The 21569-nt window shown below is 41.8% G+C and overlaps 1 protein-coding gene across 1 annotated transcript; it reads right to left on the reverse strand.

Annotated features, from left to right (window-relative positions):
- Positions 1–464: 464 nt before the first annotated feature.
- CAAP1 (caspase activity and apoptosis inhibitor 1) lies at positions 465–21063 on the reverse strand. The gene is made up of 6 exons (XM_084278686.1): positions 20911–21063; positions 19606–19806; positions 18039–18123; positions 17037–17112; positions 7120–7193; positions 465–1820 (listed from the first exon to the last, which is right to left on the reverse strand). Exons 1-6 carry the CDS (start codon positions 21040–21042, stop codon positions 1477–1479), a joined length of 912 nt encoding a protein of 303 aa, XP_084134812.1. The 5' UTR covers positions 21043–21063; the 3' UTR covers positions 465–1476.
- Positions 21064–21569: the final 506 nt, after the last annotated feature.

The raw sequence follows: 21569 nt of genomic DNA on the forward strand, positions 1-21569 counted from the left end.
ATAAATAAAACAGCTGTTAATTTCTAACCACGCGACTAGAAACAATTTGATTCTCCTCACCTTTCTGGAAGGCACCGAGCTCCCAGCATAGTTGATACACTGTGTGACTCCTTGAGATAACCCAGCACAAAGAGACCTGAAGCATCAAGCTGGTTGGTTTGTGCACACCAAGGAAGCCACACACTAAAGGCAACGAAACCAGTCACCCACAGCTTGTGCCACAAGCCAGGTGTCACAATCCACAGCCAGATAGACTGCTTTGGCAGAGGTTAAACCCCCTTGCGTTCCAACCAACCTCAGATTGCTCTGGGTGGCTGGGGGCGGCTGGGCTTAACCCCTGAGTGACGTCCAATTAGGTGCTTTATCGTGAGGAGGTCTTCACAATTCTCGGGAACAGAATTAAGACTCAAACCAGAGTCAAGGCTGAAGTCATTTTATTTAGCCTGCAACAAGTGTGCAGGAGAAGGGGAGGAAGAAAGAGAGAAGAGTGAGAGAGAGAGAAAGATTGCACTATCTACCACCACTGAGCTGAGGCATCCCGACAGTCCAAATCGACTTCACGTCAGACGGGGCTGGGGTTTCAGCACTGGGTGCATGGGGGGTTGCTCCACTGTGGACGTGCACACTAAGGTGGCAGTTCTTCTTGGTTATATACAGTTCAATGATACTTATTCATTAGGTTACCTCATACACCTGTACATATTCATAACCTGTCCCGCTTCGTATTAAAATGAGTTCCAAGAAGTGATTTCCATAAACTCCTCCCAACTGTGTCTGCTCACTGCTGTTTGGTGTTGGTTGTTGAGGGTCGTGGGGATGAGGTCGGATGGCTCCTCTTCATCACTGCAAGTAACCTTCTGTTTTACGCAGACTCAGTTACCCCTCGACTCTGATCCAAACTACAAGTTTGGTTTCAGCAGGTTTTGTATACCTTCAGGGACAAGGGGGAGCTTGAACTAGTTACAACGAAATGCTTTGCCTGAATCTGTGACCAATTAGAGACAAGCAAGGAATTCATGAACAGATAAGGAGTTCGTTAGACCGACCAGGGAACTGCAACTCATCAAAGAAATCATTTTATTTTCACAGAGCACATAGTCCTTGAGTGCATAATTTACTCAAAATATGGTGTTAGACTCAGACTTATGTCCCAATTGATGTTTCTTCTTTATCAGTGAGGCAGAGTTGTTCAAGCAGGGCATTGATTATGGGAGATCACCACTACGGCACTTCAAGCCATCCTATTAGCAAGTCTTCCTTAACCCTTTACAAGTGTCTTACACTGCAATATTTCAGCAATGTTGAGACATAAGTCCACTGGTACAGGTATTTGTTGAGGGACACAGTACGTCACACCAGGATACACAACTGGGTTTGAACGTGGAATGCCATACCTGACCCAAATATACTTTAGCACTGAAGAGAAAAGACATCACACACTTAAAAACAAATACTTAAAATCAAATCTAAACAATCTCAGGGCTGTTTCTTTACATCACCAGCTTTCATCAGAGCCTTAATAGCTCTGGCCCTCATCTCGAGCTCTAGAAGCTCTAGCTGCTGTGCTGAGGGCTGAACATCTTCTGATGGAGGAACAGCTAAAGTTGCTGATTTGGGCTCCTTTGGGCTGGACTCTGCCAGCCCCAGTATCTCATTCACGCTTTTCTCAATGTCCTTCTGAAGGTCATCTATCTGACCAGCTCCACTTCTGACAGGGTTTTCTTGCACCTCTGAGCCATCTTCTTCATTGCATGGGCCTTCTATGTCACTATCATATGCATCTGCATTTATGCTGAGGACATCACTATCTTCTCCCTTGCCTGTAACACAAACAGAACAATCATACACACACTTGACACAACCATTTTTCTTTTAACTTACAAAATCACTTCGGCTTACAATGTTTCTCTGCAGATTAAGAGAGCAGGAAAAAGATCTGTGAATTCAAGACAACTAATTCTCCTTCTTTTTCTCCTCAAACTTTTTAAACTGATCTAATTTAGACAAGTGTTAATGTATTTTTATGCCAATGTGGAAGAACCTGCAGTACTGCAAAGCAGCAGGACCAGGAAAATTTATTCCCTCCTATGGAGTTACATGATCTATTTTCCTAGTTAAAATGCCACAAGGTTTTATATCACAAGGAAGCCTCTGCAGTATAAAACTGATTATCATTTATTATCTTTAAAGTAAACCTAGTTTTCAAAATGCAATTTTAAAAATTACACTTTAGATCTATTTCATATATTTTAAAAGGAGTCAGACACTATAGCCAGGACTACTAGTAAAAATTAATAAAAACTCCACTTACAGTGCAACTATTCAGAATATCACAAGTATTTCAGATGTATTTAACTCAGTAAAAGCATGTAGAAAGTTATGGCATTGGGTTTCAGTGCTGGCTGAACACTGGAGTTAGAAAAAAATAATTAGAAGAGGTAGTGCAATAAAAAAAAAAGCAAAATTCTAACAGAAACCAACTAACTGTTCTCACAATTTGTCCTTAACCAACCTTTGTATCTGTGGAAACTTACAGAAGGATTGGTTCTTGCTTAAAATGAACAACTTATAGCCAGATAATGGTAAGGTTACAGATTCTAAAGGCTTTATAATTGCTTTTGGTAGTACTGCTATTCAAAGGTGTGGCTCTGCTCCCTGTTAATAATGAGGTTTTAGAACTAAAGGTCTCATTTTAAAATACATATCATTTCTTACCATGAAGATTCAAAGGAAGTTTACATTCCTAGGCAGGCTACTTTATAATGATCCTCTATTGATAAAAATATATTCCTTATTTACTATATATTCAGACAGTATTGCAAACTTGGGTTTGTTTGGTTTGTTTAATTTTTTTTAATTCCCATTTAAAAATATGGGAGAGCTTGAAGATGAGAGTCAAACTCTTCTTACTACTGTACACTGCCAGGACTAGTGGCGATGGGCAAAAATCAACACACATCAAATTCCATCTGAGCACAAGTAAAAACACTGGAGCAGGTTTCCCAGAGAGGTTGTGGTGTCTCCATCCTTGCACCTTCTCCTAACTTGACAGCACGTGGTGCTGAGCCACCTGTGTGAGCTGAGCTGCCTGAGCAGTGGGACTGGGGTCAATGATCTCCAAACAGCTCTAACCTAAACAGTTCTGTGACTCTCTGATTCTTAACATTAGCATTTTGATATCTGGCTTTAAAGATTCTCTTTCACCAATCTATCCATCCCTTTGGTTCCTGAACCTCCAATATGCAGGGCTAGAAGTACTAATTTGCAAGAATTGGTCAGCAGCAGCAAACCAACCAATACACTAGAAAGCCCAGGAAGCACTTTGTCTGTGAATTTCAGCATAAGGCAGTCTGAATCCTAGTGACATTCAAACTACAAAGAAAACCAAAACCCAGAACAACAACAAAGCAATACTGATAATACACAGCAGAAACCTCTGACTAATACCTTTAGAAAACACGATTCCTTTTTTAATACATTCTAAAAACCCTTTTGGTACATACATGCATTTTGGTTTTAATTCATGAGCAATGCAGAAAAACCTTAGGAAAGACCTATTTTCGGTAGGTTTATAAGAAAATATCAATAATGACTACTTAAAAAGCTATAAATATACTTTGCTTAAAAAAAAAAGAAAAAGAAGGAAAGACAAATGAGAGGAAGAGAAGAAAATTATTTTTTTCTTTATCAGACTGCCTGGTAAAAAAAAATCTCATATTGGTTTTATTAACAACAGTAACAATTTGAAGTACAATTCCAAGGGTTTGATTCATTCAGGATTAAAGGGGTTTTTACTATATACATTTGAAAAAGATATTCACGCCTGATCTCAGGCTATAATTTGTGACAGCATTGAAGTCCCAGTTTAGGAATAGGGGATGTTGCCCTCCCTGAGAACACACTCCTGATTTACAATCTTGTATAGTTATCAATCCAGTACCTCGTAATACTGGTTTACTGTAAAATAAAACATCTGTGGAAACATATGCAAGTAACATAGGTGTCACCTCCAACCTTCTAACCAAAGCTGACCAGAAAGCAAAGTCACTTCTGGAAAATGTAAAATAAGCCATATAGATGCAGTTTACTCAAAACTTCTGGTCTTTGTGTTTTTTAAGATAATTAACAAATTTCAAGCCATAAAAACTGAAATCCTGAAAAATAAGTGATTCTGAAGCTATGCAAAATCCTCCTCATAGCAGTGTATAAAAAGTACTCATAAGAGACTAACATACCAGGGCCTTTTACAATCCCAAGTAGTTTTGCCCTGGTTCCTACTGTGACAATAACTTCAAGATTTATGTTTCAGTTTCAGATGTTGTTTTACCTATTTACTATACTGTGGAATCAACTTTGAACATTATCTTTTCAACTTTACCTTGCAAGACACAACGCATATGAAAGATCAAAGAAATGGGAATGAACAGAATTAAGAAATGGAAATTTTTCTGTCCTCTGCATAGCATTAGTAAGTATTCACCTAACATGCTGCTCAACCAAGCAGCATTTCCATGGATCAAAAAAATAAGCACATAAATGACTCATAACAAATGGACTGAAGTTAGCTTCTGAGCACACTCATCCTAACTCACTCGCAAAGAGAAAATGAGAAAATGACTTTGTACTGGGTATGGCTGGGATGGAGTTAATTTTGTTCACAGCAGCCCGTGTGGTGCTGCGTTTTGGATTTGTTTCTGAAACAGTGCTGATAACACAGCAGTGGCTCCTTGAATGGTGCTTGCACAGCCTCAGGGATCTCTGTTTCTCACTCCAACCCTATAATAAGGGGCTGAAGCTGGGCAAGAGTAGAGAGACACACTCAGCCAGGGCAGCTGAGCCTAACTAGCCAAAGGAACATTTACTGTCATATGACATTGTGCTAAGCAATAAAAGGTCAAGGAAAGAAGGAGGAAGGTGTGTGGGTGTGTTTGGATGTTCATTGTTACGGCATTCATCTTCCCAGGTCACTGTTAAGCATGCCGAGGCTCTGCTTTCCAGGAAGTGGCTAAAAATCTGGCTGCCAATGGGAAGCTGTGAATAAATCACTTATTTTTATTTGTTTCAGAGCACAGCTTTGCTTCACTACATTAAACTGTCTTTACTTTGACCCATAAGTTTTTCTCATTTTGCCATCCTGACCCTCTCCCCCACCTCAATAGGGGAGAAGTAACAGAGCACCTACTGCTATCTGGCGTCAACCCACCACAGGGCTGCTCTTGGCAGTGGTCTCAAGTTAAGCAAAACCAAAATATTAAGAGTCATTAATATCTGTCTCTGTATGGACCAGGAAGGTGGGTAAAGCTGCCCTGGGTTCCATTCAGAATCCGGAGCCTCCAAAAAGGTACAATACAATGTACGTACAACTTCTTGGCCGACAGATGTTTAATTAGCTGATGGGCTTTATTTCCCTCTTTTGAAGTTGTATTTTTATCCAGCAATAAAAATCATGGTTGGCCTTTCTCATAATCTTTTTCGTTTTGATAACTTTCACTTTTTCCTTCAGCAACAGTTGTGAAATTCATTTCAGCACACTTAATTCCGTTTTGTAATTTTATTTTACTCACTTTTGCTTATCCTCTCATTCTGTCCTTTTTTCCCCATAGCATTTGCAGGCTGCAGCTCAGCAGAGTGATTGGAGTTATATTTTTAAATTTATATTGATATTTTAAAAAAGCTCTTTAAAGCCAACATCTTCAGTGCAGCCACTCTGATAGCCCAAAGCCATCATGATACTCTGGCTGATTAAGTCATAAAAAACAACAATGAAGCAATCACCTGCAACAGTCATCAATTCCCTTTGATAATACCAAAGTGGAAGAGATCTGCAGGAAAACTGTCAGCTCTAAGATCATTCCATACAGTAAAACAAGCAACATTTAAAGTATTCCTTGCGAAGTCATAGCAACCTGCTCCTCAAAGTTTTGATGCTTTTGTTGACTCTCTCCTCCTCTGTTTAACCACCCTCACCCATTGCTTCAGAAAAATACACTTCACAAAGTTATTCCAAGAGACATCTCTCAGACAACATTCTGAACTGTGAAGAGTTGTAGGAAGCAAAAAAATGTTAGATTTTTGCAGCAGAGAAATACAGCTTATAACTATGCCCAACACTGCTTGATTGGAAAAGCTGTTTCTGATGTTACTGAATGCAGCTAGCCCAAATCAAAATGAATAGACTCAGAAACACCTACAATTCTAGTCCTTCATGAAGAAAATACTACTGGCAGTTGTTATATGGTGCTGATTTAACGAATGGAATAAAACAGGTTAAGAAAACTGTTTCTTTATGCTGCAGATACTCAAATGTGCACCATTAGCTTACCTACTTTTGCATTTTCTATGCTCCTGATCGCTGTAGCACCTGAATGTCTCATCCACTACATTTTTGCATTTAAAAGTATAAAATAACAAAGACAAAACATTCATCCTCAGAGATTCAAAGATTTGAGTGTGTACTTCCATTGGCACCCACTTCGAGCAAAATATGCCAGTTACCAGGAATGGTGAGTGTTAAGCACCATTCCCTTGGACCTCAGCTCTGCACAATCAAACAAAGCAAGGTTTCATGTATTAAGACTGAACAGTTATTAAATTACAAGCAGTCCTTTGGCAAACAGTTATTACAATGGTTTTCTACTTATTCAAAACAGAGTACTGTAGACTCTTATGATCATCTCAACAGAAACTGACTCTTGAAGAACTCAGTAAATGGTAATAGCAGTATTAGCAATCACCTGCTTACAAAGAAATTCAAATGACTCAAAGTTCCTCTTCAGCTGAAAAACTAGACAGGAAGAGCCAAATGAGCCTTGCAAGAGCTTCAGTCATGTTTCAGAAGCTAAACAGGCAAACTGTGAACAGCTGCAATTAGCTTCTAGCCACAAAAAAAACACTCTCCAATCTCACAGAATTATGAAGCCAAAAGTCCTACAATGTCTTCTTCAGTGCTTCCCTCTCCTTTTCTGGGATTGGGAGAGGTTGTAACCCCACACCAGCTGATTCCCAAGAGGTTGCTTCTCTGTGACTGAAGCTACTGTTCAAAAGAGAGCCATCAAAACCTGGAATTTTTCACTGCCCAACATCAGGAAAACAAAATTTCAGCTTTTCTCCACTACATACCTTGCTTTGATTCCTGGCCTTCCAACTTGTTTTCTTCTCTCAGAGAAGAAGTAGAGTCAATGCTGTTATCCTGTCTAGAAACAAGTGAGAAGACACTTTAACCTATGTCTTTCACAATTTCAGAGAATTTTGCTACGAAACATGTAATTCAACTAAATAAATTACGTGGTGGTAGGCCAACAGGCCAGCTACAGCGTGAATAAAGACAAAAGGAATGCACAGAGTGCTAATCTAACCACTTGAGAATAAGCTCTTTATTTTGCTTTGCCTAGCAATGCACAAGGGTAAAGTAATTGTCTCCACTACACCCTAGCCTTTCAGAATAACAATCCTCACTGATAGCCCCTCCTGAATATTAGGAAAAACTCACAATAAATTGTCACACAGTTAAATGGTTTGAAAAAACTATAGTTTCAGTTGCATTCAAATAATATCTGATGTTTTCTTTTGAAACTAAGAAGGTATTTTCATGAAGTTACCATCACCCCACCACTTCTCCCACATCACAGTCTCACAGTTTCACCAAAGGGCACTTTTTAAAAGGAAATGCAACTCAGCTGTCAAAACGTATTCAGCATCTGCATTGCTCTGTTTCTTCTATGTAAAGATTTTTGCCCTGACCTGTAAGGTTTCAACTGTTTTATACAAGGAATAATCACTTCTGCAAAACATACACATCCTTCATACATTCTGCACATACTAGATACACAAACTGTGGAAATACAGAGAAATATACAGGAAGAAGACAGCACTCACAGACAGACCCAGGAAGAGTTCAATTGCCACGTTCAGTGAGCATTTTGACAGTTGAATTGCCAATTTCCTACCCTGAATGTCAGCGTGGCATTGGTTTCATACATATTAATACGAATCAATGTAACTATCCTGCCTGTGGGAGCTAAACAGCACTATAAAAAGGATAGCAGTATTCTGGTATCACAGATGTAAATATAATGATTTTAACAACTTGCTTTTCAGTAATGGCCTGAAGGCTTTTCCTAAAATTGAATACAGATCTATTCTCCCCGTGCTCTCAAAGGCTTTTTCTTTTTTTTTCAGGTGTCAATGGCTATGTCGGGGCAGAGAACATTGTAATACTGCTAGCCACACTGGTCTGAGAGATAGTTCTGATTGCTACAAACCATAGGTTCCTCTGTTTCTCCCACTTTTTGTACCCACTGCCACATAAATATGGATGACAACACGCAATAATTGATTAAGGAGAATGTGTAGCTGTGTTCGCACTCCCTATCTTTTAATTTCTGTTGGACTTTCCATTCGCAGGCAGGGATGAAAGAGAAGAAATGCATACCAACCAGATGTTCAAAATAGCTGTGCTGAGCTGGAAGCTCTGTATAGGCAGCTAACCCCTTCAGAGAAAGTATTTAAACACAGAGAATTTGCACGTTTATTTTCTGTTTCTGTCATCAGTCTTGCACTACAAAGGCCACAGGTATTGCAAGATGGATTACAGCCCTCCCTCATTAGGTGTAAAATCAGCTCAGGAATTCGACAAATAAAATAAGGTCTGCTGCATGGGATGGTTTAGAGCAGTTAACCAGAGTCTCAATCTTCTGGCTGTCTTGAGGCAAAAGCAACATCAGACAATGTTCAATTTGTTAAGTGGAGTGAGCAGAGGATAGGCTGTGAGGAGAAGTTTTGCACTCACACACACACACACGGGCAGAGTGAACTGAGAGCCACCCCAATGACTGCCACAGTGAGCCTGCACAGCCTAGCCCAGGGGAAACACCTTCTCAACACTCTGCTCTGAGACAGCACCAGACTCCTGGGTAGCAGCATCTCCTACCCATCTCCATTACTAGGTGGGGTTAGGCCCAATCCCAGCACAGACCACTAGCTAAATCTGCACGTGATGCCGTCACTGAACACCTTCATGGCAACCTCAGGGTTTGCTCTCCTGTCCCTTGTCAAGGCTTCTCACACTCAGACCCCCATTGTCCTTTCCACTGGGTTATGCATTTAATTGTGAGTCACCCTAAACACAAAGGTCCACAGAGGAGCAGGGGGAAATGGCAAGCAGTAACTTCACCACTGCAGCAGGATCATCATGCCCAAGTTCCTTGTAGGGTTCTGACTGGAGAGCAACAAGCCTGACAGCGTCGACCTCAGGTGGAAAGAAACTGTGCTGTTCATCATTTATTTTGTGTATATATATTTTAATATACGTTACTATTATCCTCCTTTTTAAAATGTCCTATTAAACTGCCCTTGTCTCAACCCACAAGTTCTCCCACTTTTATTCCAACTCTCTCCTCTATCCTACCAGGGGGGAGTTAGAGAGTGGCTGCCTGGGACTTAATTGTTGGCCAGGGCTAAACCATGACACCTGCCTTCTTACTGAACTCTGTTGGTGTGCTATTTTTGGAAATTATAGGCTTCTATCCGCTGCATACATGTGCATACATGTCTAAGTGCCAGAAGAGGGCACCAGAAGTCATAGGGGCCTGCAGGACCTGTATGTACATACATGTCTTAAGTGCCAGAAACCTGACAGAATGAACACGTGCAACTTCCTTGGAGAACTTCAATGTTGTGCATCTGCATAAAAGCAGATGCAGGTAACTCACCATCAAACCTGAGGCTAGTCTAGCCAGTAAGCAGGGTGAGAGGTCTCAGACTGTAAGATCAGGAGGCAAAATTCTTGAAAGAGACCAGCATCTGTCTGCAAGTAGGAGAACTGAGGGACTAACTGCACTAGATATCCAAGAGATCAACAGTCTGACTATTAGATGCTGTGGGTGGTCATAGGTCTGCACCAGCTATCCCTACACAAGGTGGTCTGAGAAGCATCTGCAGTGGAGATGCAAACCTTGCATCCTGGTATGTCCAAGTGCTGGCAAATGGGGAAAGCAGTGGATCTGGGACCAGGTCAACAGATCTGGAAGGACACACCTTTTTTTTTTTTACTTACTTTTTTAAAAATCAACTCTTAACAATTTTTCATACTTAGTCCCTTAAATCTTGACCAAAATAAGGTGTGATATACGCTTCTCATCACCACAAGCAAAAGCTGTTTAGGCGGCCCCCACCCTCCCTCCTCCCTCACACACACATGCTTTGTCATTCTGAACTGACTGGTCATCCCTGCACCGGAGAGCAACGTGTGTCACTTGGTAAAGCCTGCACTTGCACAAACAGTATCCAGTCCAGAAACTTCACATCTCCAGTATCATCCTCAGCTCCAATGCCAAATTTTACTGAGGAATTACAATCACCTCTTTAACAGAAAACTCAGAATCACCTCCATGGTTCAAACGCTGGCTCTGAAATAACTACATCCGTTTTAACAGCTACATAAAAGGAAATTATCAATTGAAAAAGCACACATCAACACTTGCAAAATTTCCTCCTGTTGCCTTGACAGTACCACTGACGCCAGCAAAACGTGTTCCTTTAAAGGCTACCAACTATCAGCTGCGATCAGCAAAGGAGTTTCTAGACCCCAAAAGGGCTTTTACAGCATGTTTCCCTCTTTGAGAATTGATCGGATTGGGCTGTATGGCTGGTGAGCCAGCACTACCTCATTCAGTAGGTGGGCATTTTGCACCATCTTGTGGTCACGCAGAAGCATTTCACTTCCTGGTTCAGTTCTGCTCTTTGCTTCTCGACCTTAATTAGTTGGTTACAAAAAGATAATTTTTTTTCCTTATTATCTATACTGCAGTACAGATTTAAGAAAGGGCAGCATAACATCATGTCTCCAAACAATGGGAGTGGAAGATAGGGTGATCTAAAATTAAGGTACAGCATACAAATACATCCTCTTCTTTTACACTATGCTGGTAAGTAAACACAGTAATTTGGAGTTTCCTCTTTTAATCAGTCTTAAAAGATGCCTGTCCTTCAGGATGACAATCAAGTTTAAAATCACTCTCTGAAGAGATAAACTCTCTATGTTTTTTTCTTTTAAATACAACAGCATTTGCACAGTATGCTGTTCTTTCCAGCAGAAAGGAGCTATCTATTACAGCCTGTTGGCAACAAATGCTGTAAATTTACATTTGCTGTATGCTATCTTTACATGCTCTATTGTAGTGCAATGCTCACCTGGCCTCACACATGTGGATTGTGTCAAAACCTATTCCTATTATCAACAATCTACAGAGCTGTCAAAGCAGTCTGGGTTTGAGGGTGGTATGGTGCACAACTCCAGCAGATCATGCAGAGTCCAGTAAGACAGCAGCACAGGTTATGAAAAGGGGTACTGGTCAGAGCAGTGGATGTCTAAGGACTAAGACCATGTCACTGTAGTACAGGTGGCTGGGATTTCCAGCATCAGATGTAACTGGGGTTGGAGACCAGCAGGAAAAGTTTTGTGACAGAAAAAAATCTCTTCATATGCTGAACTAGAACTAGAAGACAGTCTGACAGCATGACTATAAACAGTCAAGCAGATACTTCACTTACAGGACTTTTAGCTGTTATTAAGAAACATTCACCTAAATATCTGGATGTACCTTCCTAAAATAAAGTTTGCCCTTGCAGTTCCAATACTTCTAGAAGTCCCAAGTCCTTGTAAACTTCCTGCAAATTTCTGTTCCAAAGGTAACTGTCAGTGAAACACCAGAACTAAAGTAACAGGAAGCAATGAAACAAAACAAAAAAAGGAAAAAAAACTTATCTTCAGGTTTCCCAAATGAGAGATGCTATGATTAATGTACTGTGATTACAGGTGTAGTATGAAAACACCATGAGAACAGAGGAGAGTGAGCAGATCACAGAATCACAGAATCACAGAATCTTAGGGGTTGGAAGGGACCTCAAGAGATCATCGGGTCCAACCCCCCTGCCAAAGCAGGCTCCCTATCTCATATTACACAGATAGGCATCCAGACGAGACTTGAATATCTCCAGAGAAGGAGACTCAACCACCTCCCTGGGCAGCCTATTCCACTGCTCCGTCACCCTCACTGTGAAAAAGTTCTTCCGCATGTTGGTGCGGAACTTCCTATGCTCCAGCTTACAGCCATTGCCCCTAGTCCTGTCCCCACAGACCACTGAAAAGGGGCTGGCCAAATCCCCCTGCGTCCCAAGTCTAAGATATTTATAAACACTAATTAGGTCTCCCCTAAGCCTTCTTTTCTCCAGGCTGAACAGACCCAGCTTACTCAGCCTTTCCTCATATGGGAGATGTTCCAGGCCCCTAATCATCTTCGTGGCCCTTCTCTGGACTCTCTCCAGGAGATCCCTGTCTTTTTTATACCATGGAGCCCAGAACTGGACACAGTACTCCAGGTGGGGCCTGACCAACGCAGAGTAGAGGGGGAGGATCAAGGATGCCAAGTGCTAACGTGTCTCTTCAGTGACTCATGTAGTCTATTCTTTCAATGCTTCCAAATGGAGAAGATAATCAAATTCTCTGAGAGAGGTAAGTATCAGGTGGCAAGTGCATGCTTGTGAACAACCCAGTACCCAGGGGCAAAAGTGCCAACCTTTCTGGAACAAAACAAGCAAAAACTGCACTCATGACTGCAAAGCAGTAAAAACCTGGAAACTGCATAGTTAAAAATCTAGACAGAGCTTACAAGCAGTGAAGCCTGTCTGTTTTAATGGCATTTTCCAGTCACTGGCAAACATAGGCCCTCCTCAGTTCTTCTGCATGCTTACTGAAGGATTTCTAGCGTTCAGCTCAGACAAAGCTGGTGACAACGTAATAGACAAAGTGTTTTACAGGTTCATGGAAACATCTGCAGCTTTTACAGAGCTGAAATTTAGGAAAAGCTTCCGGACTTCTGGTTCTGGAAGCAGAACGAGGACTTTATAGGTGCATCAGAAAAAGCTGCAGATAAGGATCTGAATTCTGTAATCTTCCCTGTACAGCAAAAACTTAACCTAAATCCCTGACACTTTCAGGTAGTACAGACAAGAAGCAGGTCTTTAGAGACAGATTAAGTATTTGCGTATGGGGGGGGATGAGGAGGAAGACAGGTACCATACAAACTATACCCTTTTAAGAAAGCCATTATAATTCAATATACTTTCAATTTCTTCAAATGTATTGATTTAAGCTTTCTGGATTTCTATTGATGTATGGATATTGCTAAAAGTATGAATTTGTCAAATTTAATTTTTTTTTAGAAAACAAAGATGAAAGAAAAAAATATTATTCCAATCAGTTAACAAATTTTTTTACTACAGGAAAACTTGCTATTCAAATTTTCCCTGTCCATGAAAACAATTAAGACAAGGCTCTTCTGTTTTAAAACCCACTTAATATTGCACCAATAACAAAATGCAGAAAAACTAGACATTTACCATAAGCAAACCCCAGGCAATGAAGAAAAACTATGACAAGCAATCAGTGATGATACAAAGAAACTGCCTTTTTTCATTCTGAAGTCTTTTCTCTTACCAGAGGAAAAAAAAAATCACACATTTAAACTCAGCTGATAATTAAAAACATATTAATGATCACAAACAATCACAATTTAGCTCAGCAATGCAGTTTTCACTGTTTCTTCACTGTTGCATCTTTAACCTCCCTGACTGCTGACTTGTTGCTTTTCTAGCTGAAATACATTTTTCTGAAGTTTTGCAAACTTGTATTTATAATTATTTAGACAAAAGTTAACCTAAATGTCCCAACCTATACATACTTAATGGTAAGGGCTTATCACATTTTGTAAATACATAATGTTGCCCTGTTTTTTAAAGCTATCACACAGATGAACCTATGAGACAATGTAGCATACTGCTTTTGATGCACTGCATTAACAGAGAAGAAAAGCCACAACTGCACAAGATACCTTGTCTAGCAAGTTGGGAAGGGTCTGAAATATTAAACTGTCAAGATGGAGATAAAGAAACAGAGGCACCTCATTCATTCTGATCATCAGGGGAAGCAATTTGCTCTGCAACTTTGATCAACATCTCTCAGTTTCTTTTACTCTTTTTAAACACAATTTCTTCCTGATTTTGCTGTCAGTTACTGCTCACATCTTTATCATCAGTCATATAAAGTGAACTATCTTTAACTACTGCTGCAATTGCAAAGAAAAAGGTCAAAGAACTTGGTCAGTTGTGTACTTCACATCTATGAGAGAAGGCAGACAACACCAACTCACTTTGGTTTACTTGCACCTTATGCCTAGAATATTACCTGTAAGGCATGAAAAACAGTAGACTTCCAAATGTTAATTTAGATCATCTAGGTATTTTTTTGAAACTTTCCTACTTGACATGGGAAAATGGGATTTTAAGACTTTGCAGATACCTGCCTGTTAAAAAAAAACCCAGGTAAATCTTGTTTGCTTTCCTTATTTTGTTGTTTTAATCCTTAACTGACAATAATAATTTCACTTTTTTTGTTTCAGTTTTTACCAGCTCAATTCATTACATTATTTTCATATTAAGTAGGACTTTACTCAATCTGCTGTAACTGAGGGTCATAAATGCATATCTCAATATCATAAATGCTCTGAAACACCCTGGGACCCTGAAACTCTTTTCCACAAAAATCAAGCAGCGCAAACCCTGCTGTACCTCTAAGATGAAGAGCATTTAATGTATTTGGCAGTGGTAAAGGACTTGTGAATTAGGCCTTAAGAAAACTCCAAACATAAAATTTCTAGAGACATCAAAATCCTGAGGCATTTTTCATGGTCTCCTCAGCCAACAAGTTTGTCTTCTCATTCTATTTAGAAGTTCAGTGATAAAATATCAATCACTCAACAGTGATTCCTTTACATCAAGAGACATGATTTTAGGGTATTTTGTAGAATCATAGAATGCATTAGGTTGGAGGGGACCTTTAGAGATCATCTAGCCCAACCCCCCTGTAGTGAGCCCTATCAAGCCTGACCTTCAGTATCTCCAGAGATGGGGTCTCCACCATGTCTCTGGGCAACCTGTGCCACCACCCTCATAGAAAAATTTCTTTTCCTAATATCCAACTGTCCTGGTTTTGGTCAGGATGGAGTTAACTTCATTTGTAGCAACAGATGGAATGCTGTGTTTGGGAGTTAAAATGAAAGCAGTGCTGATAACACCCTGATGGTTTTAGTTGCTGTCAGACAGTCAAGGACTTTTTCAGCTCTCCATATTTCCCTATTAATGAGAAAGGAGGGGATGAAGCCAGGACAGGTGACCCAAACTTTCTTGTAGTGTTTAATTTTTTTAATTTTCTTTCTTTCAATAGCCAATAGAGGTAATGTCTAAAATAAGAATATTGGTCCACAGAAATGGGTGTACTGACACCATTCATAGATCATGTAAGCAACAAATAGCAAAGGGGGAGCTAGCCACAGATCAGCTCAAATGAAACCCTAGAAAAAGTGTCCAAAGGCATTAAAACTGTATCACATGAGAAAAACTAAAACATTATGTAAGTCAGTATGACTGCATTTTCTTCTGTATTTGTATGATAAGGTGTGAATAAAGAAAATTATTTCACTTGGTAACTTCACAACTTGTTATGAATCAGACAAGATCATAAACAAGGTCTCTGTTAGGTCCAAAATACTGACCAGAACATGAAATTTGGATTACTGGCCCATTTATTTGTTCCTATTTAATAAGTGCCCTGGTTTCAGCTAAAACAGACAATTTTCTTCCTAGCAGCTGGTATAGTGCTGCATTTTGGATTTAGTACAGGAAGAATGTAGATAACACACATGTGTTTCTAGTTGTTGCTGGATGGTTGTAACATCCACCCCGATTCCAGGACTTTTCAGCTTCTTACGCCCAGGATGGCTGGGTCTAGCTGGCCAGAAGGTATACCCCCCCACATAACATCATGTTCTGGATATAACTGGGGAGACAGGATCACTGCTTAGAAACAGACTGGGCATTGGGGTTTTCTTCCCCTTCATGTGGTGAGGGACAGAACAAGGGGCAATGGCTTCACACTGGAGCACAGAAAGTTCGGCACCAACATGCAGAAGAACTTTTTCACAGTGAGGGTGACAGAGCCCTGGGACAGGCTGCCCAGGGGAAATATTCAAGGCCCATCTGGACACCTACCTGTGCAACCTGTCCTAGGGAACCTGCTTTGGCAGGGGAGTTGCACCCAATGCTCTCTGGAGGTGCCTTCGAACCCCTGCAATTCTGTGAGTGATTGGATTTGTGCATCACTTTTTATTACTATTGTTACTGTTGTTACACTGTCATTACTCTTGTCTTACCCTGTTATCCCGCTGAATTATCTTTATCTCACTCAACCCATGAGGCTGAGTTTTTCCCATTCTCCTCTGTATCCCTTTGGGGAAGGAGGGGTGAATAAATGGCTGCATGTTGCTCAGTCACTGGCTGGGGTTAAAGCACAACAGTAAGCCTAAAACTAAACCAGCAACCAGGAGGTACTTTAAAGTACTTTAGTCTTAGGCTTTAATTTTAATAGTTTTAGTCTTTAGAGACAGACACTAGCAAACCAAAATCTACAATGAAACAGCCAATATTATTAAACACAAAAGACTAATTCAGAACCATTTAAAAATATTAAGGATGTACAGTGCACAATAGGAATATAATAGGTTTATTTCTGCATGTTTGACAACTATACCACAAAAACTAGCAGGCATTTTAGTAATTTTTTAAAAAGGAAAATTCCTTTTCCTGGTGTAATATGTTGGCAGGTAATTAGCTTTCCTTTTATTTTGCAGATAGGCTTCAACTACCTACTGTTCAACTACCACAACTCCACTGATGGGCAGTAACGCCACTAGGAGACTCAGTTATGTGCTCAAAACATGTAATGCTGTAAAATAATAAAGCCATGTTTAAAAATCTAGTGCTTATTAGCAGTCCCAGGTCATTGTCATGGAACTAAAGTAATCACATAAGTAAGAATACAGCGACTGAGTCTTTCAATATCAGATTTGATCATTTCTCATGAAAAATCCCTGCATTGTGCAATACTCTTAATTAAGTTTTTAAGTGTTTTGTCTTTTACTCACTGACTGACTGATTCACCTCCAGTCTTGTCTCCTCCATCTGCCTCCTCGTCAGTATCAGAATCAGCTCCAACGTTGCCTAGATATACACAGTTTCAAACATGAAAATTCAGGTAGGTATATATAATTAATACTTATTCTTACACAACCAGGAGAGGATGATTTTTTTCCCCAGTTAAATCTGATGTTCCAAAATTAGACTTACTCAAAAGCAGAAGCCTTATGAGTTTTCAGTTAGCCACATGGCTGGCATTTTTCAGTTACACTGTATGATAGAAAACACAGAACAGCTATTGCTAGTACAATACTAGTATTGCTCGTACAATACTATAGGCACTAAAAATAAAAAAGCACAGAGGACAGAATTAATAGAAGGTTCTCCACAGCATTCAAGGTTTGAAGATTTCCATTTAATTGAGAAGGCAGTAATGTGTTTAAAATAAATTCCACAGTCCTTAAGAATCAATAGGAAGTTCAATAAGATACTAAATAGCTGGAATTTCATATCCTCAATACATGTACATGAACTGTGTGTTTCAGGAGAGCAGAGGGATCCAGAAAGTGTGATTACTAATGCAACTCAACAGGTATTAGAGTACGTCATATTTTGCCTGAAGAAAACCAGGAGGCAACATAATGTTGGTTTACCTAAAATAATGGATTTCAAACAATACTTCTACACACCTAGCTTTGTTTTTTCCACAAAGACAAAAGCTTAGGTTTTGGCTTGAGTACTAAGGAAAAGCAGCTTATATCACAGTTTTCTGAATGTATCCCTAATTACTTCTAAATCAACGGGTGATTTAATCCCAGTTTAAAACATCAAAACCAGAATATCTCTATATAGACACACATACTGTATATACTATTACTATGTGTATATATGTAATACTAACATGTATGTATAAACACACCCATATAAGTTATCTAGAAACCAAGTGAAATTCCAGTTTAGAAGCAGACTATTCTCTGGTGTACAGTGGGGCCTAGAAGTTTCATTCATACCTTCAAGTATCTTCAACAATTTTTTTTCAGATAACAGCTCCAACTGCTCCAAGCAAAGCCTTTTGATTTCGTCCATGGAACAGTTCTAAGACAGATAAGACAGACCACAAGCTACTAAAAATTTGAGGATAGAGTAATTATGAACAGCAAATACTACTCCAACACTATTGAAGAGTTAACTCAGATTGCAAGTCCCTCCTCTATTCTGACCAGCACTGATTGCAACTCTTGAAGAACACCAGGTAGGTGTTTCAGTTTTGACAGCTACCAAAACTGAGGAAGGCTGAAAAATTAAGCAATGCAGACTTATCAGTCATTTGACCTGTGGCTATGAGTTTTCATTGCAACAGTAACACTGAGCAATGGAAACACTGGGCTGTACCTGCAAAGCATGGAACAGCCAGCATACAAACATAGCCCTGATTACTCCCAATTCTCCCATCACTTAATGATGACTTCATTAAGCCTGAAAAGAGGGAGACAACTGTTGAATCCAAGTTCATGAGCTGAAAAAAACACTGCTATTGAGAACAAACAGCTGTACCTCACAATGAAGCAAATATGAAATACGCAAATTGTGATCCATTTCTCATGCTTGCTGTGACAGGTTTTATGCATATTCCAGTTACCTTCACATCTTTCATCCTACTTGGTGTCCTCTTGGGGAAATGGTGATATTTTCACTTCCAAACGACACCACGTACAGGTATCAAAATTAGAAAGTGCTGAGCATACTGTATTATTCACAACCCTACTCTAGGTTTGGTTCTACACCACCAGGACACTTCCTTTCAAACTCAGTAATGCCTTTCCCTCTAGCTCATCCAGACCTCTTTTCTTCTCCCAGAGAAGATAAGTGGAAAAGGCTGTATGCAATTCACTGTGTGTTTAAAATCAAGTCCTGCCTCACATTAATATGGTAAAAATAAAATGATAAAATTAAAGGCAACACTGTTAAAACTCTGAATGAGCATGACACAAATGGCGTTTCAACTGCAGCTTCTTGTTTTGTACAGGCTGTTAGCCTAACCTATCTCAGCCAAGTCCTGCAGCTCACAAGACTCAAAAAGCACATGTCCTAGGCAAGTAAAACTCTAGCAATGCTACCACTAAAGTCCATAGAATTTTGAGCTTCAAAAGCTGTTTATCAATAAGGGTATTTATTGCCTTATCTCAGAAATTAATTAAAACCATATAAAGAAATTCAGTTGACACCAATATAAATCAGATTTTTATTAACAAATCAGCATATTTATTAGTGAACAACACTAATGAATTTACTCTGTACAATTAATAAAGTATTTTTGTATATAACTAAGCAGTACAGGCAGATGGCATAAAAACAAACAGCCTGAGTTGAGGAATGGCTGAGCAGTGGGAAAAGAAGTAATCCAGAATAACTGCATCAAATCTTTAAAAAGTGTTACAGAGACCTGATATAATCTTTAAGAAATACAAAGGCAGCTTTCAAGCTGGAAGCCCACTAGACTTGACAGGCAGATGAGGTTTGTTACACAAGCATTCAAGCTTGCAAAAAGTACATAAAAGGTTAAGTGTACTTCGGTACCTTTAAAATATCAGGCAGCATCTTCTGTAGCTTTTTCTCTCCTATGACACAGAAGCACTGTTGAAGCATTTCTTTTTTGTCTGTGATGTAGGAACTGACTGGTTTGAGTGACACGCTGAGATCTAATCCTCCTTCTTCTATATCACTGGGTTGTTCAGCTTCTTCAACTTTTTCTACAGATGGTACATTGCACTGTACTTCCTAAAATCAAGGAGGGCAAGGTTTTCACATTTTTCTCACATTTTCTAGTGAACTAGAGAAGGAAACTTAACAGCTTAATTTGTGTTTACAATACTTCTCCCCTACTTAATTGCAAGGGACATTTTAAGGTGGCCTTCTGAGTTTCCAAAGAGTGTTCTGGCTTGCGAGGTAAATACATTACAGAAACTACACTTCTGTTTACTTATGCTAGAGGAAATTCTAAAAGCTTCAAAAGGCAAAGAGGGCTTTTAAATATTAACTGGAACATCGGCAAATGACCCCCTTAGACGTGAAAGCATGATTTAAGGCAGAAGAAATCTGCCCCTCGGGCTTACAGTGCAACTAAAATCAGTCCTAATTTACAGCTACCCTCCCAAGGAACTGGCATGGGCTTCCTTGCGTGGCACAGCCTCCGGGGAATAGAAAGCACTGCCAACAGTGGCAGACCTCCACACTTAATTAAACAAATAACACGGACAAACCCCACCAAAAAACCCAACAACCCCCCCCACACACAACAGCATAAAACCCAAAACCAAAGGAAAGCGTGGGCCGCGCCTGGGAACACACGGGCCGCCCCCCCGTCCGGGGCCGCACGGGGAGCGGAGCGGCACCGCCCGTCCCCGCCGGGTGCCTTCGCCGCTCACTCCCCGCCGCTGCCCGCCGCAGCTTCCCCCCGCGCGCTGCTGCGGGCTGACAAGCTCCGACTGACCGGCAGCGGCCCGTTGCCTGCGCCGCAGGTCCGGGCAGCCGCCAGCCGCCACCGGCCGGCCGAGCAGCGAGCCCTGCCCCCTGCCCCGTCCCGCCACCGGCCGGCCGAGCAGCGAGCTCTGCCTCCCGCCCCGTCCCGCCACCGGCCGGCCGAGCAGCGAGCTCTGCCTCCCGCCCCGTCCCGCCACCGGCCAGCCGAGCAGCGAGCTCTGCCTCCCGCCCCGTCCCGCCGCCAGTTCGCGGCGGCGACAAGCCGACAGATCTCGCCTGCCGGGGCGCCCCGGAAGGCGGGCGGAGCGGCCAGCGCTCCGGAGCCCCGTCGGTGGCGGGTTGAGGAAGGAAAGCGACGGCTGGAGGCGCGAAGCGGCCGCTCGCCCCTGCTTCCCGCGCTACCTCCAGGGCGCCGCGGCTGGACTCGGTGCTCCGGCCCTTCCTCTCGCCGCCGCCCGGGCCGGAGCCTCCCTCCGGACAGCAGGACCGCGAGCGGCGCCGCTTCTTCTCCTTCGAGGACTTGCGGCCCGGCATCGCCCGGCGGGGCTCCGCACTACCCCCACGCCGCCAGGCCCGCGCGCGGAAAGACGCCCTGCTTCCGCCAGAGCGCTGATAGGCCGCCTCCCGATGCGTCAGCGCCTCTTCCGGCGGCGGTGGGGGTGGGGGGGCCGGAACTTGATGTACGTGAGGACCTGGGACAGTGCCCGTCCTGCGGGCGTTTTGTGAGGCGCCCGGGTGCGGCCCTCCGCGGAGTGCCCGTGTGCCCCGGCCCCGGCTCGGGTCGCGGGTCTCGGCGGCAGCGCCTCGGCTGTGCGGCGGCCGGGCCTGGAGCCCCCGGGGCGCTGCGTCCGCTTCGGGTAGCGAGGCGGGATTGAGCCCGTTTCCGGGCGTGGGCGAGACGCCCAGGTGCACCAGCGCCTCTGCGCTTTCGTCGGTGTGCTCTGATGCTGAGCGGGCTGTTTCCTGGCCTTCAGCCTGTGTGAACAGTGGCGGGAGCTGCTTGGCCCTTCCTAAGGCGGCTCTCGGGAATCAGAGATCCCCTCGGAAGCCTTTCAGAAACC

Source organism: Gallinula chloropus (genome assembly GCF_964237585.1).
Source record: "Gallinula chloropus genome assembly, chromosome: Z".
In the NCBI taxonomy this organism is placed as follows: domain Eukaryota; kingdom Metazoa; phylum Chordata; class Aves; order Gruiformes; family Rallidae; genus Gallinula; species Gallinula chloropus.

Coding starts and splice junctions, on each gene's coding strand:
- CAAP1 (XM_084278686.1), bottom strand. CDS start 21,042: ATGCCGGGCCGCAAGTCCTCGAAGGAGAAGAAGCGGCGCCGCTCGCGG. Junction 17,113..18,038: donor ATTGTTGAAGATACTTGAAG/GTATGAATGAAA, acceptor GTGTATATCTAG/GCAACGTTGGAGCTGATTCT. Junction 1,821..7,119: donor AGGCCAGGAATCAAAGCAAG/GTATGTAGTGGA, acceptor TTTGTGTTACAG/GCAAGGGAGAAGATAGTGAT.